At 27.8% G+C, this 21,671-nt stretch overlaps 4 protein-coding genes across 7 annotated transcripts in view; 1 reads left to right on the plus strand and 3 right to left on the minus strand.

The window, feature by feature from the left end:
- Positions 1-13,195, minus strand: part of LOC111679266 (thyroid adenoma-associated protein homolog) — a 171,394-nt gene extending 158,199 nt beyond the window's left edge. Inside the window, exons 1-12 of one of the 4 annotated variants that reach the window (XM_023440805.2) lie at positions 12,814-13,194; positions 12,672-12,742; positions 12,511-12,611; positions 12,160-12,417; positions 11,274-12,091; positions 9,272-10,566; positions 8,093-9,208; positions 7,953-8,012; positions 4,777-4,931; positions 3,917-4,681; positions 3,667-3,854; positions 3,195-3,603 (exon numbers count right to left, since the gene is read on the minus strand). In XM_023440805.2, the coding sequence (XP_023296573.2) occupies positions 3,195-3,603; positions 3,667-3,854; positions 3,917-4,681; positions 4,777-4,931; positions 7,953-8,012; positions 8,093-9,208; positions 9,272-10,566; positions 11,274-12,091; positions 12,160-12,417; positions 12,511-12,611; positions 12,672-12,742; positions 12,814-12,922 (5,345 nt within the window). In that variant the 5' untranslated portion in view covers positions 12,923-13,194. Of the gene's footprint in view, positions 193-3,194; positions 3,855-3,916; positions 4,682-4,776; positions 4,932-7,952; positions 8,013-8,092; positions 9,209-9,271; positions 10,567-11,273; positions 12,092-12,159; positions 12,418-12,510; positions 12,612-12,671; positions 12,743-12,813 lie in introns of all 4 variants that reach the window. The other 3 variants (XM_046947587.1, XM_046947588.1, XM_023440804.2) reach the window with 3 other exon arrangements.
- A 261-nt stretch (positions 13,196-13,456) lies between these two features.
- Positions 13,457-14,395, plus strand: LOC111679269 (NADH dehydrogenase [ubiquinone] 1 alpha subcomplex subunit 13). Its single transcript, XM_023440808.2, has 4 exons — positions 13,457-13,578; positions 13,641-13,752; positions 13,820-14,040; positions 14,106-14,395. Exons 2-4 carry the CDS (start codon positions 13,662-13,664, stop codon positions 14,241-14,243), a joined length of 450 nt encoding a protein of 149 aa, XP_023296576.1. The 5' UTR covers positions 13,457-13,578; positions 13,641-13,661; the 3' UTR covers positions 14,244-14,395.
- Positions 14,396-14,794: 399 nt separating this feature from the next.
- On the minus strand, positions 14,795-16,222 carry LOC111679267 (zinc finger protein 699). Its single transcript, XM_023440806.2, has one exon. It carries the CDS (start codon positions 16,015-16,017, stop codon positions 14,974-14,976), a length of 1,044 nt encoding a protein of 347 aa, XP_023296574.2. The 5' UTR covers positions 16,018-16,222; the 3' UTR covers positions 14,795-14,973.
- A 14-nt stretch (positions 16,223-16,236) lies between these two features.
- The window catches only part of LOC111689887 (serine/arginine repetitive matrix protein 2), a 45,569-nt gene continuing 40,134 nt past the window's right edge, over positions 16,237-21,671 (minus strand). Inside the window, exon 7 of the mRNA XM_046947590.1 lies at positions 16,237-16,276. The gene's annotated coding sequence lies outside the window, so the exon portion shown is untranslated. The remainder of the gene's footprint in view (positions 16,277-21,671) is intronic.

The following is a 21,671-nucleotide window of genomic DNA, read 5'->3' on the forward strand; positions in this document are numbered from 1 at the left end:
TTTTGTACATAAACATTCTTTAATTTAGAATTTTAAAACCAATTATTATATTTGTACTTTCTGTTATTTTGTTTTCTTGTGTTTTGTTCAGTTTTGTTTCGGGTAAGTGAAAAAAAGAAGGCATTTCAAATCATTATGTATCAAATCAGCTGGCATCGTTCATCATAATGGGATTTTTCCTTCAGATAACTACTGTTTTTTGAAAAATGCTAATTAATTGTTGTTCTCAATAAATTGTTTATAATAAATTTATAACAAATTGTTAAGCATTATTAACAAAAAGGAAGGTGCCGCTTAGTTATTAATTTAAAAAAAACTAAAATAAAACAAACCTAAAGTGTTGTTTAAAAAAGAAAAAGCTTTTTTTAAGCTTTGTGTTTAACAATAATTAATAATAGCCATATACCAAGTTTTGTTAATCACAATCAAAGTAAAGTTTCTTTTTATATACTTTTTTTGAATTTTTTTCTTTCATACATAATTTGAGTTTTTATTGAATTACATACAACACACACACAAAAAAAAATAATGAAAAACTTTATAAGCTTTACAAACTAGAAAAAAAAACTTAAAAAATGTTTCATATATATGTGCTAAAATGTTTACAAAATTAAAAACATATAAAAAAGCACCACTGAGTGCCAATGTCAGTGCTTTTTTTTGAAAGCCAAATAAGCTCAAGAAAAGTTATTCAGGGTAGTTAGTCTGTTGTCTTACTAGCCACTCAATTCTTTAAAACTACAACTAATCAAAATTTGCGACTTTCAATCTCTTCTCTCAATTAAAAAAAAAATATGTCTTTTTTATATAAAACTTTTGCAGTTGAAAACTGGAAACGTTAAACTTATTCGTTATTAATTAAAACTTTGAGATAAACCAAAGTTAACTATGTACTCTTAATCTTCACTTAAAGCTTTTCTTTACTAAGTTAACAAAAAACTTGTCATTCCTTTTTTCCTAAAGCTATAAAATCAAGTTAAAAGATTTCTTTACAAAATGTAATTTTAAAAAGAAACAAAAGTTTATAAAAAAGTTTTTTTCTTTAAGAATTTCAAGAAAAGCTTTTTTATGATTTTTTTTTAAGAATTTAAGACAAAGAACGAGCTTTTTTTAAACGAAAGTTTATAAAAAAATTTCTTTTAAAATAATTTCAAGAAAAGCCTTTTCTCTAAAGTTATAAAAAACTATTCACTAAAAGCTTTTAAATAAGCTTTATACAAAAGAAACAAATTTTTTTATTAGAAATCAATTTGAAGCTATTAAAAATTGTTTGTCAAAAAAACATTTAACAAAATTTTGTATTAACAAAAAGCTTTAAGATTTTTTTTACAAAAATCTATGAAATTAAAAGTGTTTAACAAATTTAAGACAAAGAACGAGCTTTTTCTCTTTAGAAAAAAATTTTATTGAAAAAGAAAAAGTTTCCAAAAGATTTTTTTTTTACAAAAAAAGCTTTAAGAAAAAAGTTAGTTTAAAAAGGTTTTTTCACAAAACTAAAAGAATATATAAGCTTTTCCACATATTAAAAAAAAGCTTTTTATTGCAAACAAAAAAAAAGTTCAAAAAAAATTTAAAAAAAAAACTTTAGAAAAATAACATTTTCAAAAAAATATGAGAAACATAAAAGCTCCAATCAGGAAACTTTAATTTGAGACAAAATATAAGCTTTTTTACATATTAAAATAAGCTTTTTATTGAAAAACAAAAAAGTTTCAAAAAGCAAATTTTTTTTAGAAAAAAGTTTACAAAAAGTAAAAAAACGAAAATATATAAACTTTTTTACATATTACAAAAAAGCTTTTTATTGAAACTATTTTAAATTAAATCTTTCTTAGCAGAAAGCTTTAGGAATTTAATTAATAAAAAGCTTCCAGAAAAAAGGTTTTTTTTTAACAAAACACAAAATTTTGTTTACAAAAACCTTTTTAACAAAACTAGGAAAAAGATGAGCTTTTTCACATATTTCCAAAAACTCATCATTGAAAAGCAAATGTTTCAAAAAGCTTTAATGTTCCAAAAAGCTTCTTTTGAAAAAAAAAACTTTTTGTCAAAAAACTAAGAAAATACAACAATTTTTAAGAGAAACATTTGTTTAGAAAAAGCTTTTTAATAAAACTAAGAAAAGGATGAGCTTTTTCACATATTTTCGAAAAGCTCTTTATTGAAAAACTTAATAAATGTTCCAAAAAGCTAAAACGCATTTACTGAAAAGGTTTAGACCGGAAAACCTTTTTTAAAAAACTATCAAAGAAAACGCTGTTTCTAACAAAGTACGAAAAGAGATTTCAAAAAAAAGCTTTTTATCAAAAACATAAAAAGCTAATTTAAAAAAACATAATTTGACAACGAAAATTTTTAGAAAATATATATTTAAAAAAGCTTCAAGAAAAAATGTTTAGAAAGTCTTAATAGACAGTTTTTAGATAAGTCCAAGAAAATTTAAAGAAAGAATTAATACAAGGCATTTTTAAAGCTTTAAAATTTTTTAGAATACTTTAAGAAAAAGCTGTTAAAAAAATCAAAAAATATATTTTAGAACTCTTAAATACAAAGCTTTTTAAAAGTTTTGAGAAAAAAAGCTTTTATACAAAACTTTATGGAAAAGGCTTTAATAATGTTTTATAAAAAAGTTTATATTTTGGGAAAAAGCATTTTAACTAAAAAAAACTTCAGAAAAAAATCATTTTCATTAAAAAAAAAATGTAATTCGTATTTTCAATAACAAGCCGTTATTAACAAGTCACATAAACTTTAGGCAAAAGCTTCTTAAATTAAAAACTTTATACTAAAAGGCTTTTATCAAAAAATTGCAAAAAGAAAACGTCTGCCAAGAAAACTCCTTTCGAATATAAAAACTTTGTTAAAAATCTTTCAATTAAAAATTATCTAAAACTTGTTAACGGTTTACAAGAAAGCTTCAGTGAAAAGCTTTCTCTAATATGTATGACTAAAAAGAGTGATATGTATGTTGTTAATAAAAAAAATTCGCCAAAAACTACACTGAATTACTTTTACGTTTCCAATTCCTTAAAAAAAAAGGAAAACCGAAAAAATGATGTCAAATATGAATCAAAAAATACTTAAATTAAGCCGATAAATGAAAAATATCAATAATACATATATATACAATATGTTCAAATATATATAATAAATATAAATAATATAGATATATACGAATATTTATTAAAGCTTACAGCACTGATCCCTGATTAGTTAAATCCTGTAAATAAGATTCCACAAAGCGTACAACTTTTGGACGCAAACGAAATGTACACTTAAACACCACCACAGTGTCGGTAATGGCTTTTAAAGGTTCGGCATAGACATTAGCCTCATTCTTTTCAAAGATTTCAACATCTGTAGAAGAAGAACAACTGCCAATACTACTGCCGCCGCCGCCACCACCACCACTACCACCGCCACCGGATGATGACGAAGACGAGTGTTGATCATCATCGTCTTTGGCCAAACATTGTGTGGTTAGACATGAAGTGATTAATTTAAATATATCCAAGATATATGTGTCGTCCATTCTATAGTTTAGTAAAAGATCGGCCGTATATTGTAAAAACAAACGTTGAGCCATGGTGGAAACAACACTTTCTGTACGAATTGGAATGTTTAAACAACTAACTAAATCATTATTACTTAAACTATCAGACAAACCCAATTCAATGTCATCGGGTAGCGAGTGTAAAACTATTTTAGCGGTAAAGTCACGTATATCATAATCATCGTCCATCAATAGATTCAGCATTAAACGTATATAGGAGCGCACAAAATTGATACGTTTCTTTTCCAGCGATTTGGGATAGTGGACAGCAATGTAAACCAATAGATTGGCAGCCTTAAACCTTTATTTTTTATGAAGGAAAAGTTTGTAAAGAATAGTTGTGTGTAAGTTTGTATTACTAACCTCAAACAATCCGGTTGCCAGGGTTGTGATATCTCCGTTAAATATTCCAAACACAATTGCGCACATTTATATTCAACACCTTGATTTTGTACTATACGTTCCACACACAGCATCATGGGTGATTTAACATCGCCAGGATGTTTTTTCGATTCTTTTAATAGATTTGTCAAAGTAAAATCAAAATTACTTAATAAACTCATAACAGCATACGATTTCATTGTGGCCTCGGGATAATACAACGGAAGTTTAACCACTTCTTTAAGGGTCAATTGTAAAGCTTTGCTCTCTTTCAATTCGGTGGCCAATTCGTTCATAGTATCATCACTTAAGATTCTAACAAATTGATATTCATGTGGCATTATTTCTAATTCCTGTAATATTTCATTATTCTCATAATCCTGGGGCAACAATTTGACAACCGTCTCCTCATCTAACGTTGTTGCAACCGCCGTTGCAGCATTATCAGCAGACGAAGCTGCAGTATTAGTTTCATTAAATGTTTTTGCTTTCAATAGTAAAAGTAACATTATATTAAGGCAGGTCTCAGCTTGTTCTAAAGGCATATTGGTTAAAGGAGGACTTAATGTATAATCGGATAGAGCACCATAAGGCAAAGTTAAACGCATGATATGCAAATTGTATAGGAAATTCGATTTGTATAAAACGGGATAATAAAAGGCCATATTTGGATCACATAAGATTGTTAAAGTAGAGAAATATAAAAGTTGTTGTACAACAGCAGGACCAAAATTAAGGGTAGTTAAACTAAAACAATAACAATAATAATAATAATAAAAAAATAGACAAAAATAAATGGAAATCATTTCGAAATGTTACAAAGAAAATTCCAATTAACCAACCTGTTTAAAATTTCAATATAAATGTCTAGCATAACTTTTAAAATTACAGCATTTTTAAGTTTTGTACGTTCGTGCACACTAACTATGGAGCAAGTGATGTCGGCAATCAAGTCATCATTTAAAAGGATTTTATGATATTTAACTAAATACAATATCTACACGAAAATAAATAAATAGATATAATTAAAGAAATTAATTTAATAAAATAACAAAAATAATTTAAAAAAAAACCACCACCTTTTTTTAAACATTAATATTTTTAAATCTAGCTTAAGCAAAGGACCATTTAAAGTTTTGTTAAAAAATTTTAAAATTTTTATAAAAAATTCTTTAAAATTTCTTAAATAAAGTAAAATACCTAAGATAAAACGCTAATATACCTATAATACTTAATATTTTGAAAGAATCTTTCATTTTATGCAAAAAAAATAAAACCAGTATTTTTTCAAAAATTTCCCCCTATTTTTTAATTATCTAATAAATAGTGAAATAATAACATTTTTCAACCATTTTGTATATAAATCATAATAATTTGAAAAAAACTTTCATTATAAGCAAAAAAATAAAACCAGTATTTTTTCAAAAATTCCCCCTATTTTTTAAATTTCCGAAAAAAATTTATAAATTTTCAAAACAATTGGAAAATATTTCGTTACTTGAAAGTATCTTTCATTTTATGCACAAAAAAAAATAAAACCAGTATTTTTTCAATAATTTCCCCCTTTTTTTTAATTATCTAATAAATAGTAAAATAATAGCATTTTTCCACCATTTTGTATATATTTCATAATAATTGCAAAAAATCTTTAATTTTATGCAAAAAATAAAACCAGTATTTTTATCAAAAATTCCCGCTATTTTCAAAATTTCTCAAAAATTTATAAATTTTCAAAACAATTGAAAAATATTTCGATAGTTGAAAATATCTTTTAAATTTATGCAAAAATGTAAAACCAGTATTTTTTTAAAAAATTTCCCTTTATTTTTTAAATATCTTAAAAAATAGTAAAATAATAACATTTTTGCACAATTTTCTTTACAAATCATAATGATTTTAAAAAATCTTTCATTATATGCTAAAAAAAAGAAACCAGTATTTTTTTAAATTCCCTGTATTTTTAAAATTTATGAAAATTTTATAAATTTTAATACAATTGAAAAATATTTCAATAGTTTAACCAAAGTTTTTAAAAAAAAACATTTCAAAGTTTTCCCAATATTTCAGAAAAAATCTAAAAATAAGTAAAGTAAATTTCCCCCTATTTTTTAGTTTTCTAAAAAAAAAGAGTAAAATATTTAAAAATTGGCCTCATTTTCTTATAAAAATTATAATAATTAAAAAAAGCATACAATTTATGTGAAAAACAAACCAGTATTTTAAAAAAAATTTCCCAGTATATTCTATGAAATCTTCAAAATAATTGAAATTTTTATTTCAATATGTCAAAAATGTAAAAACATATATTTATTTTCTTAAAATTTAATGAAATTTTGAGAAAAATCTTGAATGTAGTAAAATTGTTAAAAAACAAATTTCCCCCTATTTTTTAATTTTTTTAAAAATGAGTGAATAAGTTTAAATTTTGTATAATTTTGTTAATACACATTAATAAATATATAAAATCTTTCATTTTTATAAAAAAAATATAACCAGTATTTTGTCAAAAATTGCCCCTATTTTTAAATTTCTTAAAATAAACGTAAAATTTTGTTGTAATTAAATACAATTTAAAAAATATTAGGAATCCACCAATAAACCTTTTAATTTCCCAGTATTTTTTTATAAAAATATCATTTCAACTTCCCAGTATTTTTTATAAAAATTTCAATTTAGAAAATATATTTTTTTAAAAAGTGAAAAAATTTTAAATTATAAAAAATTTGATTTATAAACACAGATTTAAAAAAAAAAACATTAATTTTTAGTAAAAAATAAACCAGTTTTCAAATTCCCAGTATTTTTTATAAAAAAGTGAAAAATTTTATATTATGAAAAATTTCATTTATAAACACAAATTTTAACAAAAAATCATATATTTTTAGTAAAAAATAAACCAGTTTTCAAATTCCCAGTATTTTTTTTATAAAAATCTTAATTTTAAAAAATATATATTTTTTAAAAGGTGAAAAATTTTAAATTGTGAAAAACTTGATTTATAAAAAAAATTTTAACAAAAAACATATATTTTTAGTAAAAAATAAACCAGTATTTAATTTCCCAGTATTTTTTATAAAAACCTCAATTTAAATAAATATTTGTTTTAAAAAGTGAAAAATTTTAAATTGTGAAAAACTTGATTTATAACACAATTTTTAACAAAAAAACATATATTTTTAGTAAAAAAATAAACCAGTATTTAATATCCCAGTATTTTTTTTTAAATCTCAATTTAAAAAAATATATATTTTTTAAAATGTGAAAAATTTGATTTTTAAACACAAATTTTAACAAAAAACATATATTTTGAGAAAAAAAAAAGAATTAGGAAAAATTCCATAATTTCCCAGTATATATTTTTATAAGAAAAACAAGCAGTATTTATTTTCAAAAAATTTCCCACTAATTTTAAATTGTTAATAAAACGCATTTTTGTAATAAAATGAAATTTAAAAAATTACTAAGGAAAAAATCTAAAATTTCCCAGTATGTTTTCTTTAAATATCGAAAATTTCAATATAATCCAAATAATATAAAAAGTCTTTGATGATTTAAAAGAATAAAAACTAAACCAGTATTATTCTAAAATGTGCCTCTATTTTAAGATTTTAAGAAATAAACATCAAAATTTTTTGTAGTTAGAATCTTTTTAAAGAATCACAAAATAAATACAAATATTTTTTTTTAATTTCCCGGTATTTTTTGAGGGAAATATGAATTTGAATTAAATATTTTTTATTTTTAGTGAAATCCTATAGTGTAAAAATAAAGAAAAATAATAAAATTTGTATTGACAAAGAAACATGGTCCTTCGAGCCTTAAGATCACTATTAAATTGTTTCATTTCAAATGGAAAATTGAGTTTTATTATTTTTTTGAACTTTCTGATGCTTTCTTTTTAAAGATCTCTCACTTTTCCCTAAAGAAAAATCCATCTAAAAAATATTTTCCTAAAATGGTCCTTCATTCAAACTTAATTTAACATGGCGGTGGTATTTTGAAATAACTTTCAACTCACCTGCAGTAGATTGCCATGTAAAGTATTTGATTTAAATTCATAAACACCATCAGCCATTAACTGTTGACAAACAAGATAACAAGAATACTTTTTAAAACAAATCTTTGGGAAGAAATTTCTCTCTTTTCTTGGCAACTTACCACCATTTCGGCACATTTGTTTAAAATCATAGTAACCACTTCATCTTTACTTATCAAGGCCACTATAGCTTTGGCTGCCAAAAAACGTGTTTGCATTTCGGGACAACCACCACATTTTGAGATATAAGGTATAAATTCGGATAATTTTAAATTAGATTCAGTACCTTCTAAGGCAGAAGGATATAAACGACTTAAGATTAACAGAAGTGGATGTAATTTATGAGCCTTCTGTTGTTGTTGTATTAAATCACTAGCCTTTTGTAGTTGTTCCAAAAAGAAATCATATAGTTTGGGATAACGTAGAAAGAAAACACGTCCTGTCATTTTGTTGCGTATATTGAGGTTTTCAGAATCTTTGGTTCTTTGCACACCAAAGATGCGTGTTATTAGAGAGGCAAAGAGTAGTGTAGAGGAATTTTTCTCTGACCAATTGTTGGCATCATAACCACGTATGGCGGCCATTACACCCTCAGAAACAAATTCACCCACAGCCTCATTAAGATCGGTACATCTAAAGAGAGCTCTTAATATGTTTAAGGCATGGGTACGGGACTCTGAAGTTTTATCACTAGCCGAACAGAGTTGCAGTAAATGAGTCATACAGTAGTAGAGGGATTTGGTAGTACCCACTTGTAGTTCGGAGGTAATTAAAGCTTGAACCATAAACGGTACTCCTGCACTGCGTCTAGTGGCGCAAATTTTCTCATTGAAGAGTTCGTCCTTAGAGATTAAGTTTATTAAATCTCTTAGCCATATCATAGGCAAAGAGTTTAAGTCATTGGCTTCCACTGTCCACAAACGGCAGCATAATTTTGAAAAGCCTACATAGGCTTGTTCAAAAGCTCCGCGATGTTTGGTTTCTGAGAGTAAAAGTTTAAAATGTTCTCCTATTTCGAGTATTTGCTCTTTGGTTATAAGGAAATGTTCGGTTAGTTTATTAAATTGTATGGGAGAGCATATAACTATTTCGCCTAATATTAAAGAAACCTCTTTTACGGTACGCCAGGCACATAATAAAACCATTTGTGGTGTGGTCTTAACCGAGGCCATATCAATTTTACGCAATTTAGAAGAAAGTATCTTGCAGGGTGAGGAGGATTTCTTTTCCGGACTGGGCTGTAAGTTAAGTTTAGCATTAAGGCTTTAGTTTTTCCTTTAATTATTGCAAAAAAAAAATACCTGTTTAGTTTGTAATTCTTGCGGTAAATCACTAAAATCATTGGGCAAATGACCCTCCGGTGAAGAGCTATTAACTATGGGCGCTACCACATTGGTTAAATCTTTGCATATAACTATTAATTCGGCTATTAAAATACGCCAGGTGATCTCTTGACTTAGATAAGCAAAATCCAATCTTTTAAGTAAATGTTTTATGGCCAAAAGCAAACCATATAAAGGATTTAATTTGGCCGCCTCCAATATAGATTGTTTGGCCATTTTTAAACCTTGTTTAAGTTCCGCTAACAGCCATTTGATAGCAGCATACATGCAAGTGGCATAATTGGGTAAATCATAGTCGCCAAATATGGCTGGAGAACATTTATTGCATAAAAATTCCAGTTGATAAGAAGCCGTTACAGATTCCGTGGGTTTAACCGAGGTTAACATAGTCTGCAATTCCAGTAAATTAATATTCAAATTGTATTGCTCTATCAAACTTAATTCACTATTATCCTCTAGTAATTTCAGCATAGTAACCGCCAGTTCCTTATTAGATTCATAGGGATCTGCCAAAGTGTTAACCAAAGCTGTGACCGTGGTTTTAGGCAGCAGTGTCAATAATTTCAAATTACAATTTATGCCTATGGTCAGACACTGATTCAGCAATTGCAATGAAACCGAACGCCGACTAAAGTTTGCTCCCTCAAAGAGATTCTCCACCAAAATACGCATAAAATCTTGTAAAAATTTCAATTCCAATGGCTGATTTTGTACTAGTTTAGGTGGTTGTTTACCCTTTAGCAACTTAACCAAATTCAATTCACATCTCACCAATCCTTTACTCAATAAACCTAAACTTTTTTGTCTTGTCGCCGGACTCTGGCAATTTGTATTGTACTCCAAATAAGTAAGCAAATGTTTACATTCCAATAATGTTAATGGTTCGGTGGTCTTGTGTGTCTCCACCAGTAGACGTAAAGCCATAATACGGGTATCATCCTCATTGGAGAGTATGGATAATTGTAAATTTTTCGAAAATTGTTGCATCATTTCTTGGAAATTATCTATTTTTATACCTGATTTACGTACAGCCCATAGGGCTGATAATTTTGTGCTAATGGGGATTTTTGGTTTATCCTCACAACTAATTATAGTTTGTACTACTCTACAGTCACATTTAACAGCCTTAACGATGAGTATTTCGATGTCCGGCAAACGGGCATCCTGCATAGCTGCTATATTTAGCAGATAATTGATCCAGAGTTTGACCCAATTTTCAAAGGGCTGCTCTTTATGATGGGATATCATTAAAGCTGTTTAAAAAATGAGAAGACTTTTAATTTTCCATGTTTTTTCTTTTGCTGAATAACATTTTAGAAACAATTTTCTTTAGATTTCGCTGAATTACATTTGAAGAGAAAATTTTATAGCTGAATTGAATTTTAATTACAATTTTCACAGCTGAATACAATTTTCATTACAAATTTCATAGCTGAATAGAATTTTCATTACAAATTTCATTGCTGAATTGCATTTTTATTAAATATTTTTTAGCTGAATTTAATTTTTATTAAAAATTGTTCAGCTGAATTTAATTTTGAACCAAAATTAAATTCAGCTGAACAATTATAGCTGAATATAATTATCATTACAAATTTCATAGCTGAATAGAATTTTCATTACAAATTTCATAGCTGAATTGCATTTTTATTAAATATTTTCTAGCTGAATTTAATTTTTATTCAAAATTGGTCAGCTGAATTTAACTTTTGTTCAAAACATTGTAGCTGAATAAGAATTTAGTGAAAATTTTCTATATAAATTGAATTTTTATTAAAAATTTCTTATCTGAATTAGATTTTTGTGAAATAATCTTAGCTGAATTGAGTTTTAAATAAAAATTTCATAGCTGAATGTAGAATTTGTTAAAAACGTTAAAGTTGAATTATATTATTAGTGAAATTTTTGAAATTGTTTCTAAAAAAAAGTAAAGTTAAAGTGAAATAATATAATTACTTACTTTCAAATAAATTATTCACTATAAAATCTCTACCCAAATGGGTGGCAAATAGATGTGAAAATAAATCTAAACAATTGCTAATAATCTCATCAGCTCCTAGTATTGAAGCAGCCTGTTGCAGAACCACACATTTCATAGACAAAGACAAACGATCCGAATTACAAGCATCATAGATTTTTTGCAGTAAAAAATCAAATTGCACTTTTTTCGAACAAGCCACTATATTACGCATTAGATCACGACATATATGTCTAACACTATCCATATGATGTTCCAAATAGGCCACGGTAAATATTAAAAGTTTACGCAATATCAATTTAATATCATCTAAAGTTTGTGGTGACTTTAAGGCATAATTATAGGTTAATTTGGAGATTTGGTATAAAGCTCGAGTAGCACATAACAAAATATTGGGCACCGTAGCATTAGCATTGGCAATTTCATCTATTTTACCACAAATATCACGTATATCAGCAGAATATTGTTGAAAATCATGTTGATCGCAGGTATTAATAATACCCACACACATGGCTATTTCATTGGGATTTTTGATATCCTTAACATAGGCCACAAAGGTATCATATTCTTCGAAAAGTTTTGCTATATAAGCCATTAAAATGCCAGCATTAGTACGTGGATCCATGGGTATATCAGTGTCTAGGATAATCTCTTTACAGTTGGTATTCAATTGTTTGATTTGATCGGTATGAGAGGTTTTCATAACTTTGCCAAATTCCTGCACACAATTGAGTAGAAAGCGTAAGGAATTGTGAACATACATATAGTATTCATTGCGTACGGAGGGTGAGCTTAATACGCTTTAATGACAAAAGATAAATTTTTCAAGAAATGTAACTTGTTTATGTGTATTAAAGTGTTAACTTACCCCAATTCTGTTACATATCTATTAACGGAAGAACAGGCATAGGGAAACACTATATTGATACATTGTTCTAGGGCTTTAAGGCCACATTCAAAATTTTCAAAACAACCCGATAGAGAGGCTATAGTTAAATTCCAATTTGAACTTTCAGTGTGAGTTTTACCCTCCTCCACCAGTCGATGTAAACTATTAACTAAAGCTTTAACAATTGATGATTCATCCAAATCACCAGTACCCAACTTAGCAGCCGTTATTAAAAGTCTTAAGGAAAAATTAATGTTTATATTTTGTTACTAATCCAAAGGAATGTCCTTAATGTATAGTTATTTATTGTCAAGTGGCGGAAAAACTTACTTTAAAATTTGATTCCTTACGGGGTGTTTGAGAGGACTTGAAAAGTATATATCACACAAGAACTGTAAAGCTTTTTCATCTGTGCCTAGGTTTTTAAAAGTCTAAAATATTCATTTTTTGAATAACTTAATCCTTTGTAAACTATTCCTATTCCTACTTACATTTTTAACACACAACACCTGTTCCGGCACAGTTTTAGCTCTCTTCATTTCCAAACAATAGGTGTCTTCAACTATAAAAATAAATGTTATTTCCATATTTAAATTCATGCTAAGAATATTTTGAAAAGTAATTCCTTCTTACACAATTCATATTGTTTGGGCAATGTGACCAGGGCTGCTCGCATTTCAGCATTTTTTCTTACATTATCACCAGTCTTAACGGATGACACTCGTAAACTTAAGGAATTCATGTTGTTGTTGGATTAATTATAAAATTTCGTTGTTGTTTTTTTTCGTATTTTACTTAAAAATTAAACATTAATTTTTTTGATTTTATGAAAGTTTTTGTTAAATTTTTTTCTTTTTTTCTGTTGGGGAGTGTTTTTTTTATTTTTTCTTCAGACCGACACGCGCACACCTCACAATTTTGTTGATCCAACAACAACAAAATTAACAACATGAGATTTTGACAAACAGTTGTTTAGTTAAAGAAGGTAGCCAGATGGCTGTTCAACAAACAGCTGTACAAAATTAACCCATGAAAAGTAATTGTGTGTTTATTTATTATTTGCTTTTAATATAAAATTATATTTTTTCATTCGTGCTACCTAAATTAGAGTTTAAAAGAATTATTTCTTCAAATTTTTTACGTTAAATTTTATTTTAATAATTAAAAACATGTTAGCTGAATGTTTTTAATTAACAAATATTTGTTTGAATAATTTAATTTTCTAACCCTGTTTTCTTACTCAAGTTTGTTTTCTCAACCCTGACGCCAGCTGTTGTTGACATATAAAAAATTTGTAAACAAATGTTTGAAGGTTGGTAGCACTGCTGTTATGCAAACGACTGATTGTCAAAAAAATTGACAAATTGCAATTTTCCTCATTTTTTTACAGCAGCCTAGGTAAAATTCTATAAAAATTTCAATAAATTAATAAACTCTTAATAAATTTCTTTAACAAAAAGTAAACACAACACAGGCCCAACATGGATGCTGCCAAAAAACAAGATATGCCACCACCAGGAGGCTATAAGAAAATTCCTTTTGCCCGTGTACCAGCTAAATCCTATTTTACGGGTAGGTTTTAAAGAAAATATCCCAAGTCCTTTAAAGTTTTCATAAAGAAAATGTTCTTCCCCAAAAGGTTGGCAAATGTTGGGTGCTTATGCTGCTGTTACCACTGTCGGCATGTACATTTACTATTTGAATGCCAAAATGATTAAACGCGAAGAGATTGAAATGCGTTCGGCTCAGAATGTCATCTTTCCCATTTTGATTGCTGAACGTGATCGTGAGTACTTGAAACAATTGAGACGCAATCGTGATGAAGAAGCCAAATTGATGGCTAATGTTCCCGGCTGGGAGGTAATAATTGAATTTTGAGTTATTTGTTGTTTCTGGTTGCTAATTTTGTGAGTTTTTATTTTTAGGTTGGCACCTGGTATGGTGAACCCGTTTTCAAAACATTGCCCAAAGACAAATTGGTCGATCCTAGCTTTAGCGAATTCTATGTTCACAGCGATTGGAAGGCTTTGGCTAAGCGTGCTCACATCAAATTGTGGTCTTAAAAAGTTCAACAAATTGTTGTTTTCCTTTTAAAGGAATTAACCTGCAAAACAGAAGCTTTTTCCTTTTTTAGTTTTAATTAAGCGGTGAAATCTTTATGGTATAAAAAACTATTTAGAGAAAATTTATGAATAAATCGAAAGAAATTCACAAAAAAATGAATGTATTTTACAAAATCATATATACGATAGATACAAATTGTACTAGTTAATTGAGTATTTAGCGGGCAGAGTAACCCCACAGAACAGCCAATAAAATGGAGTAGGGACTAGTCTATCGGCTAGTCAGCAGTCTGGAATACTATTGAATAGACTACGTTACAGACTAGTCAATCAACTAGACAAGACACTGTCAAATAGAATGAATTTCTAGTTTTTTATTACTCTAGTTTATATTTTTCATAAATGTTTTTTATTTTAACATTCTTTTCAAAACAAAATTTCTTAAATTTGTAAAAATAGTGTCGAGAATACAATATGAATTTAAACCAAAGTTAAAGGATTCTATTTTACAGAAAGTTCTCTACAATGTAAAATTTCCTTAAAATCCATAATGTATTATTTTTTGTGTTTTAATCTAAAATGTAGAAAAATTTCTTATTAATGTAATAATAGTAGATTTTACAGCAAAACTGAAGAGAGAAGAAAAACTAAGCAAAATTAATTTACGACATAGATTTAAATAGATCCTTTCAAGTATAAACAAAGGATTAGTCCATAGAGAATTATGGAATTACTTCATGTCACGACGCCGTTTAATGGTGCCATCACAAGTGGGTATATGACGCTGCAAGAAACCCTCAAAGACAAATTTACGACCACAGCGTTCGCAGGAGAATTCACGTTTCTCTTCGACCATTTGTTTATGCTGCTTAAGCATTTCGGCATTTGAGAATTTCTCACGACAAGGATCGCAGGCATAACGACGCTTAACGGTGCCGGCCTCAAAGACCACGGTAAAGTTTTGCGAACAAAATGAGCAAGTGTACTCCTTGACTACTACCTTTTTGCCACTATGTTGGGCACTAATGGCTTCGGCCTCCGCCTCCAGTTTCTCCTGATGCTTATGCTGTTCCATGTGAGCCTTAAACTTTTCCTCGTCGATGAATTTACGATAACAGCGGGGACAACGTTTAGGGCCTCCACCGGTATGGCGTAATAAATGTTCTTTTAAATAACTGGGAGAATTGAAAACTCTATTGCAAATTTTACATTTTCTATCCTCCTCAGGCACTTCTTCCTTTTGACGCATGCAGGCACGCATATGCAGCTTAAGGGAACCGGCTGCACTATAGCAATTGCCACAATTGGGACAATAAAATGTTTTATTATTGCGCATAGTATTCATATCTGTATTGCTTTGTTCGGTGATTTCATATTCCTCAGTACTGCCCAAGCTCTCATCATGACCACCTTCCTCATCCTCCTCGCCAGTAGGTACTATGTGTAGAATGGTATGACCACTCTCAGATTCGTCGCCAACTTCATCATCCTCCACAGAATTGCCATCTTCGGTGACAATTTGATGTATGGCCACCGCCCTGCCATGTTCATCGATTATTACCTCTTGAGCATCGACCACTTCCTGATGATGTCCACCTCTATGATGCAAAGAAGCAACAGCTGCCTCTGCTTCTTCACTAGTGGCAAATGTAGCATAGGCATACTGTGGCTCTTCACCCGAATTGGGATCGTGTATTAAGACAGGCACCACCTCTTCTTTGATAGTACCGCCCGAGGTGGTTGTCAAAGTGGCATATTTCCTTTTCATATTCATTGTTTACCTTTTGTGTGTTTTTCTTTTTCTGTTCCAAGTTCAGGCAACAACAAAATATATAGAGTGTTTCCAGATTTTCCGAGGTATTTCTTAAATTTTTGCTACAATTGGTCAACTCTCTTGTAGATTTATGCGGTGGTACCGTGTTGATTTTTTCGAAATTTTCTCAACAAAATGATATCTATACGCTAACGCTGTCGTCACAAATACGCAATTGTGGCAACATTTCATGACATTTTCAAAATGGTGGCCGCTGTCACTGCGTTGTAAAAATGTGCAGTTAATACAAATGTAAATAACAAAGTGGTGGTAACACAGGTATGTATTTTAAAGTAAAGCAAATAATGTTCCGTTAAATTTGAATGTATATAGAAGGGGTTTTAAAGAGAAATTAGAAAAAATTGTTGTAAAACGAAGGAAAAAATACAAAATACAAGAAAAATAACTAAAATTTCTCATGGTTTTTGGGAAATTTATTATTTTATGGCAAATTATTTAGGAAATTTTATTAAAATTACATTAGTAGTTTTTTATGGTATGAAATACCGGGAAGAGAAAAAAATAAAGAAATACCATAATTCCCTATAATTAATTTTTTTTAACAAATTAATATTTTATAAAAAGCTGTTGATTGCTTTCAAATATGATATGATAAACGTTTGCCTGCTGTGTTCTTAGAGCAAATTTAATGCCATAACCAGTTGGAACCGGTTTATTTTAATTGAAAATTGAAACAACAAATTACTTTTTAGTTCAAATAGCAAGTTCAATATCACTATTCAAATAAATAGTACTCAATATAACTAGAATAATAATTAAGTGGCGTTATGACACAATTTAATGAAATAATTATTAATTTTAATTAAATGTTTTCTTTTAGAAAATAAATAGCGAAAAAATTTGTAAAAATAGTAAAAAAAAATAGTGTTAAATTTCTCACAATGTGGACTTTAGACATTTGAAATGTCACTTTTTAATTCTCAATATATTGATTCAATAAATACGCATATTCTACTAAATTAATTAAATTAACTTTTTGTAGGTTTTTTGTCTTGTTAATTAAAAGATCATTTTAAAAAGAAGACAATTTTAATAAAAATTCAATTGGTTCAGAAACTTTTAAAAATATTTCAGAACAAAATGTATTCATTTGAAAAAACTGCAAAAAAACTGTAGCGACAATTTTTTTAATCTTACACCTTGTCCTTCATAACGCTTTCAATAAAGTCCTCATTAAGCTTTAAATGAAAGCTACCTTTATTCCTAGGTCTTTTCAGCAATTAATCAAAGGGTATTTTAAGTTCCAATTCAGGGTATTTTTGCAGTCTTAATTAAATGTCATTTATAGTTAAAAATAAGCTTTCGATTGAAGTCCCATTCTTAACCCAATAAATAATGAAATAAAGCTTTAATTTCACTCATTGTTGTCTTAATTAAGCTCGATTCTTATGCTCTCTTGTTGTCCTAATTAAGCGTTCAATGAAAGTAATTTTCTAAGTCTTCTTTGTGAATCAAATACGTATCAATTTTGAGAGCTTTTGTAGGCGCATTTAAGCTTAAATGAAAATCTTTCTCTAAGTCTTTTTTTATGGATGAAATGTGTTTAAATGTTGAGAGCTTTTGTAGGCGCATTTAAGCTTAAATAAAGATTTTTCTTGATCTCAACTAAGTTTCAATTAAAGATCTTTTTGTAGATTAAGCTAAGGTTCTTTTGTTGTCTTAATAAAGTTTAATTTTTATTGTTTTTGTTATATCAATAAAGGTCCGTATAAAAGTTTCATTGTAATCTCAATTAAGCTTTAATTATAAGCTTTTTGTTGTCGTAATGACGCTTCAATTCAAAATTAATTTAATGCCTCTATTAAGCTTCTATCATTTATGAACTAGTATTCCATATTAAGTTTGTACTAAAGTATTTTTATAGTTCCAATAAAGCTTTAACTAAAGCTTTTTTATACACATAATTGACCTTTAATTGAAAAGCTTTCTATAAACCTTATTAATCTTCTTTTTAAGTTATTAATCTTTATGATTTAATTTAACTTAATTAGGGCTTTAGCTGTCTCTCTTAAGCTTTAATGAAAGCTCATTTTGTACTTGCACTTAAATTTCAATCTGAGTTCTTCATGTGAAACCAATAAAGCTTTACATACAGCTTATTTGTTAGCCCCAATTAAGCTTTAATAAAAATTATATTTGTAGTTCCACTTAAGCTTCAATAAAAGCTCATTTTGTAGTTAAGCTTCCCCTTAAGCTTTATGCGCAGCCCATTTTGTAATCTTCATAAAGCTTCTATTGTATTTATCATTTTAATCCAATTTAAGCTTTTATTGCAAAACTTTCGGAGATCTCTCTCTTTCTCCCGGAAGTATAAATGCAAGTGTTTAAATTAATGATAAATCATTTCTTTTTCTGTCTTTCTTTTCAGTTTTTCTTATTTGTTTAATTTAATTTGCCATTGTGCAATAATATAAATTAGCTATTTTTCAACACAGTTTTTTTATTTATATTGTTATTATTACAATAATTACATTTCTTTCTTATTTTTCTTTTTGCTCTTTCTCTCTTCAACTAATTTACATAGATGTTTATTAACGTTTTAATTGTCTGAATCAGTGCGGAACTTTTCAAAAAGTTTCAAAAAAATTATGAGCAATTGTTTTGAATAGAAAAAAAATTTTGAAAAAATTGCCAACAGTTTAACTGTAAACTAACATACTTTGGCATTTCCGATCTGCAGGAAAAGCTGCTAAGTATATATATGCAAATATATAGGAATTTTTTTTTACAAAAATTACAAAGGAGACACGTTTGTTTAATATTAAGTAAACGGAAATTGTTTAATTTATTTTAAATTATTTTTTTTAATGCAAATATTGAGAAAAAAAGAATTTTTCTTTTATAAAAATTTGTTATTTTTTGCGAAAATTTTTTAATGTGTCTTTTGTTTACTACGACATTTGTTAGCTTTTTAATTAATTAGTCATAATAAACCTTGAAGTATATTAAGAAAGCGAGGAATTTTTTTATACACGAAATTGAGTCATAAGCATCAGATTAGGGTGCCTCGGTTTTAGGTACAAAAAAAGCTTTTTATTAATATATGACATATAAGCTTAAAGCTTGTCAAATGAAGCTTAAAAAGGTCTTCAATACCAATCAATATTTAAATGGATAATCACTTCAAACTGATTTACAATAAAAGCTTTTGCCAGACTTCAAAAAGGTTTATCGATTAAAGCTTTTAAATGATAATTACAAATTGAATTGTAATTGAATGCAAAACCGTACGACAGAAGCTTAATAGGGACATCAAATGGAACGGAGATTGAAGCAAATCTGGGACTAAAAACTAATCTATAAAAAAAAAACTTTAAGAGAAACTTAATTAAAATTACAAATAGTTCGACTATTAAAGCTTAATTGATAACGATATAAAAGCACAATTTGAACTACAAACAGATTTACGATTAAAGCTTAAAAAGAACTACAATTAAATCTACGATTAAAGCTTAAAACGAACTACAATTAGATCTACGATTAAAGCATAATTAAACTACTAATTGATCTATGACTGAAGCTTCATTGCGACTATAAAAAGCTCAAAATTAAAGCATAATTGAAACAACAGTTGAATTGCAATTTTATCTACAAAGAGGCCTTCAATTAAAGCTTAACTGGGACAAAGAAGACAACTGAAATTTAAGCATGTCTGGGACTTTGAACAGATCTAGGAATTAAGCTTAATTAGAACAACAAATAGAATTGTGACTAAAGCTTACAATTAAAGCTTAATTGAAACTACAGTTGAATTGTAATTTAATCTGCAAACAGTCCTTCTATTCAATCTTAACTGGGACAGAAAAAGAACAGAAATTAAAGCATGTCTGGGTCTTCAAACAGATCTGGGAATTAAGCTTAATTAGAACAAGAAATAGTACTATGACTAAAGCTTAATTAGGACCTGGAAAACGTTAGATTTGAGCTTAATTAAAACCAAAAATAAACCTACAATTAAATCTTAATTTGGCCCACTAATAGAACTGATATTAAAGCCTGTCTGGGACTACAAATAGAAATGATCTATGATTAAAGCTTAATTAGGATTATAAAAAAAAATAAAGTTTAATAGCAATTAAAGTTCTAACTTAATTGATACTACAATACGATATACAATTAAAGCTTATTTGGAACAAAGCTTAATTAGAACAGAAACGAATACCCATCTGGGACTAATAACTGATCTAGGAATAAAGCTATAGGACTATATTTAAAGCTTAATTGTAAAATTGAAACTTAATTATATAATTAAAGGTTAATTGTAACTACATTAAAGATTTTTTTATAAAATAATATTAATTGTTAAATTTTTTCATATATTTTTGTAAAAAAATGCAATTTATTTAACATCTATTAAATGTATATTTATTTAGCCATTGTTATTTTCAAGTTCCCACAATAATTACATTTAATTTTTTTGTTAAAAACAAAAAATTGCCTTTTTTACAAATTTATCTACATGTTTTCGCTAAAAAAAAAAAATGATTTTGATGCAATTTTTTCTATTGCGTTTTAATTTAATATCTGAAAATAAATGTATGATTATTTCTTATCATCGTCATCATCAACAACATTATCATCATCATGAGCATTGTCATTATCGTTGTCAAAGTCATACATACATTTATACATTCAATATTGTCGGCAATGACAGACTTTCATTCCGTGTCGAAATTCTGTTGGTCGTCATTGCCATTCGTTTCGTTTTTTACTTAAATAAATATTGCTTTTTTTTGCAAATGGCGCCAAATAAATATTATTATAACATCATGATAGATAGAATCATTGCGCCTTTGTCTTTTTAAATAACGGAACATTTGCAAAAGAAACTAAACAATAATGCAATTAAATTAAAAGAAAACTGTCTAAACTGTTTTAAGTTTAAAAACTTAAGATGTAGTTTAAAAATATTTGTCTCTAGCATAGATTACTAGTAGCCAAATAGATGGCTAGTCTTTAAAACATCTGATTGACGCTTAATTGCATGAACAAATGGAACAACTTTTAAAGCTTTAATTGGTCTATAAATAAAAGAAATGAGCGAAGCCTAATGCAATATAACAAACACAAATTTGTTAAAGCTTAATAGGGACTACTAGAGAGCTTTAACTGAGACCCACGTAAAAAATTAATTAAGACTACGAAATTTTAATAAAATAAAGCTTTATTTAGACTAAAAGCTATGTTAATAAGTTAAATTGAAACAACAGAAAGGAGTAAAGTATACAAACTATAGACATGAGCAGAGTAAGATCTTCAGCTTAAGGCTGGAATATAGACTATTAGACAATATTTCATTTATAACCCAACTTCAGCCAACTGTAGACTATTAACTAATCTACAGGCTAGACTGTAGACTTGACTATAGACTACGTGCAAGTATAGACTAAGGCTGGAGTAGATAATAGATTAGACTAAAGACTAGACTGTGACGAGACTATATTCTAGACTATAGACTAAACTATAGACTAGACTACAAGCTAGGTTATAGACTAGACTATAGACTAGATTATAGACTAGACTATAGACTAGACTATCGACTAGACTATAGACTAGACTATAGACTAGACTATAGACTAGACTATAGACTAGAC

This window comes from Lucilia cuprina, chromosome 3, assembly GCF_022045245.1.
Source record: "Lucilia cuprina isolate Lc7/37 chromosome 3, ASM2204524v1, whole genome shotgun sequence".
Lineage (NCBI taxonomy): Eukaryota > Metazoa > Arthropoda > Insecta > Diptera > Calliphoridae > Lucilia > Lucilia cuprina.

Bases quoted from the DNA above. Each gene is read 5' to 3' on its own strand.
- LOC111679269 (XM_023440808.2), top strand. From the start codon at position 13,662: ATGGATGCTGCCAAAAAACAAGATATGCCACCACCAGGAGGCTATAAG. The intron at 13,753-13,819 runs GTAGGTTTTAAA...CTTCCCCAAAAG, and splicing joins AGCTAAATCCTATTTTACGG to GTTGGCAAATGTTGGGTGCT. The intron at 14,041-14,105 runs GTAATAATTGAA...TTTTATTTTTAG, and splicing joins CTAATGTTCCCGGCTGGGAG to GTTGGCACCTGGTATGGTGA.
- LOC111679267 (XM_023440806.2), bottom strand. From the start codon at position 16,017: ATGAATATGAAAAGGAAATATGCCACTTTGACAACCACCTCGGGCGGT.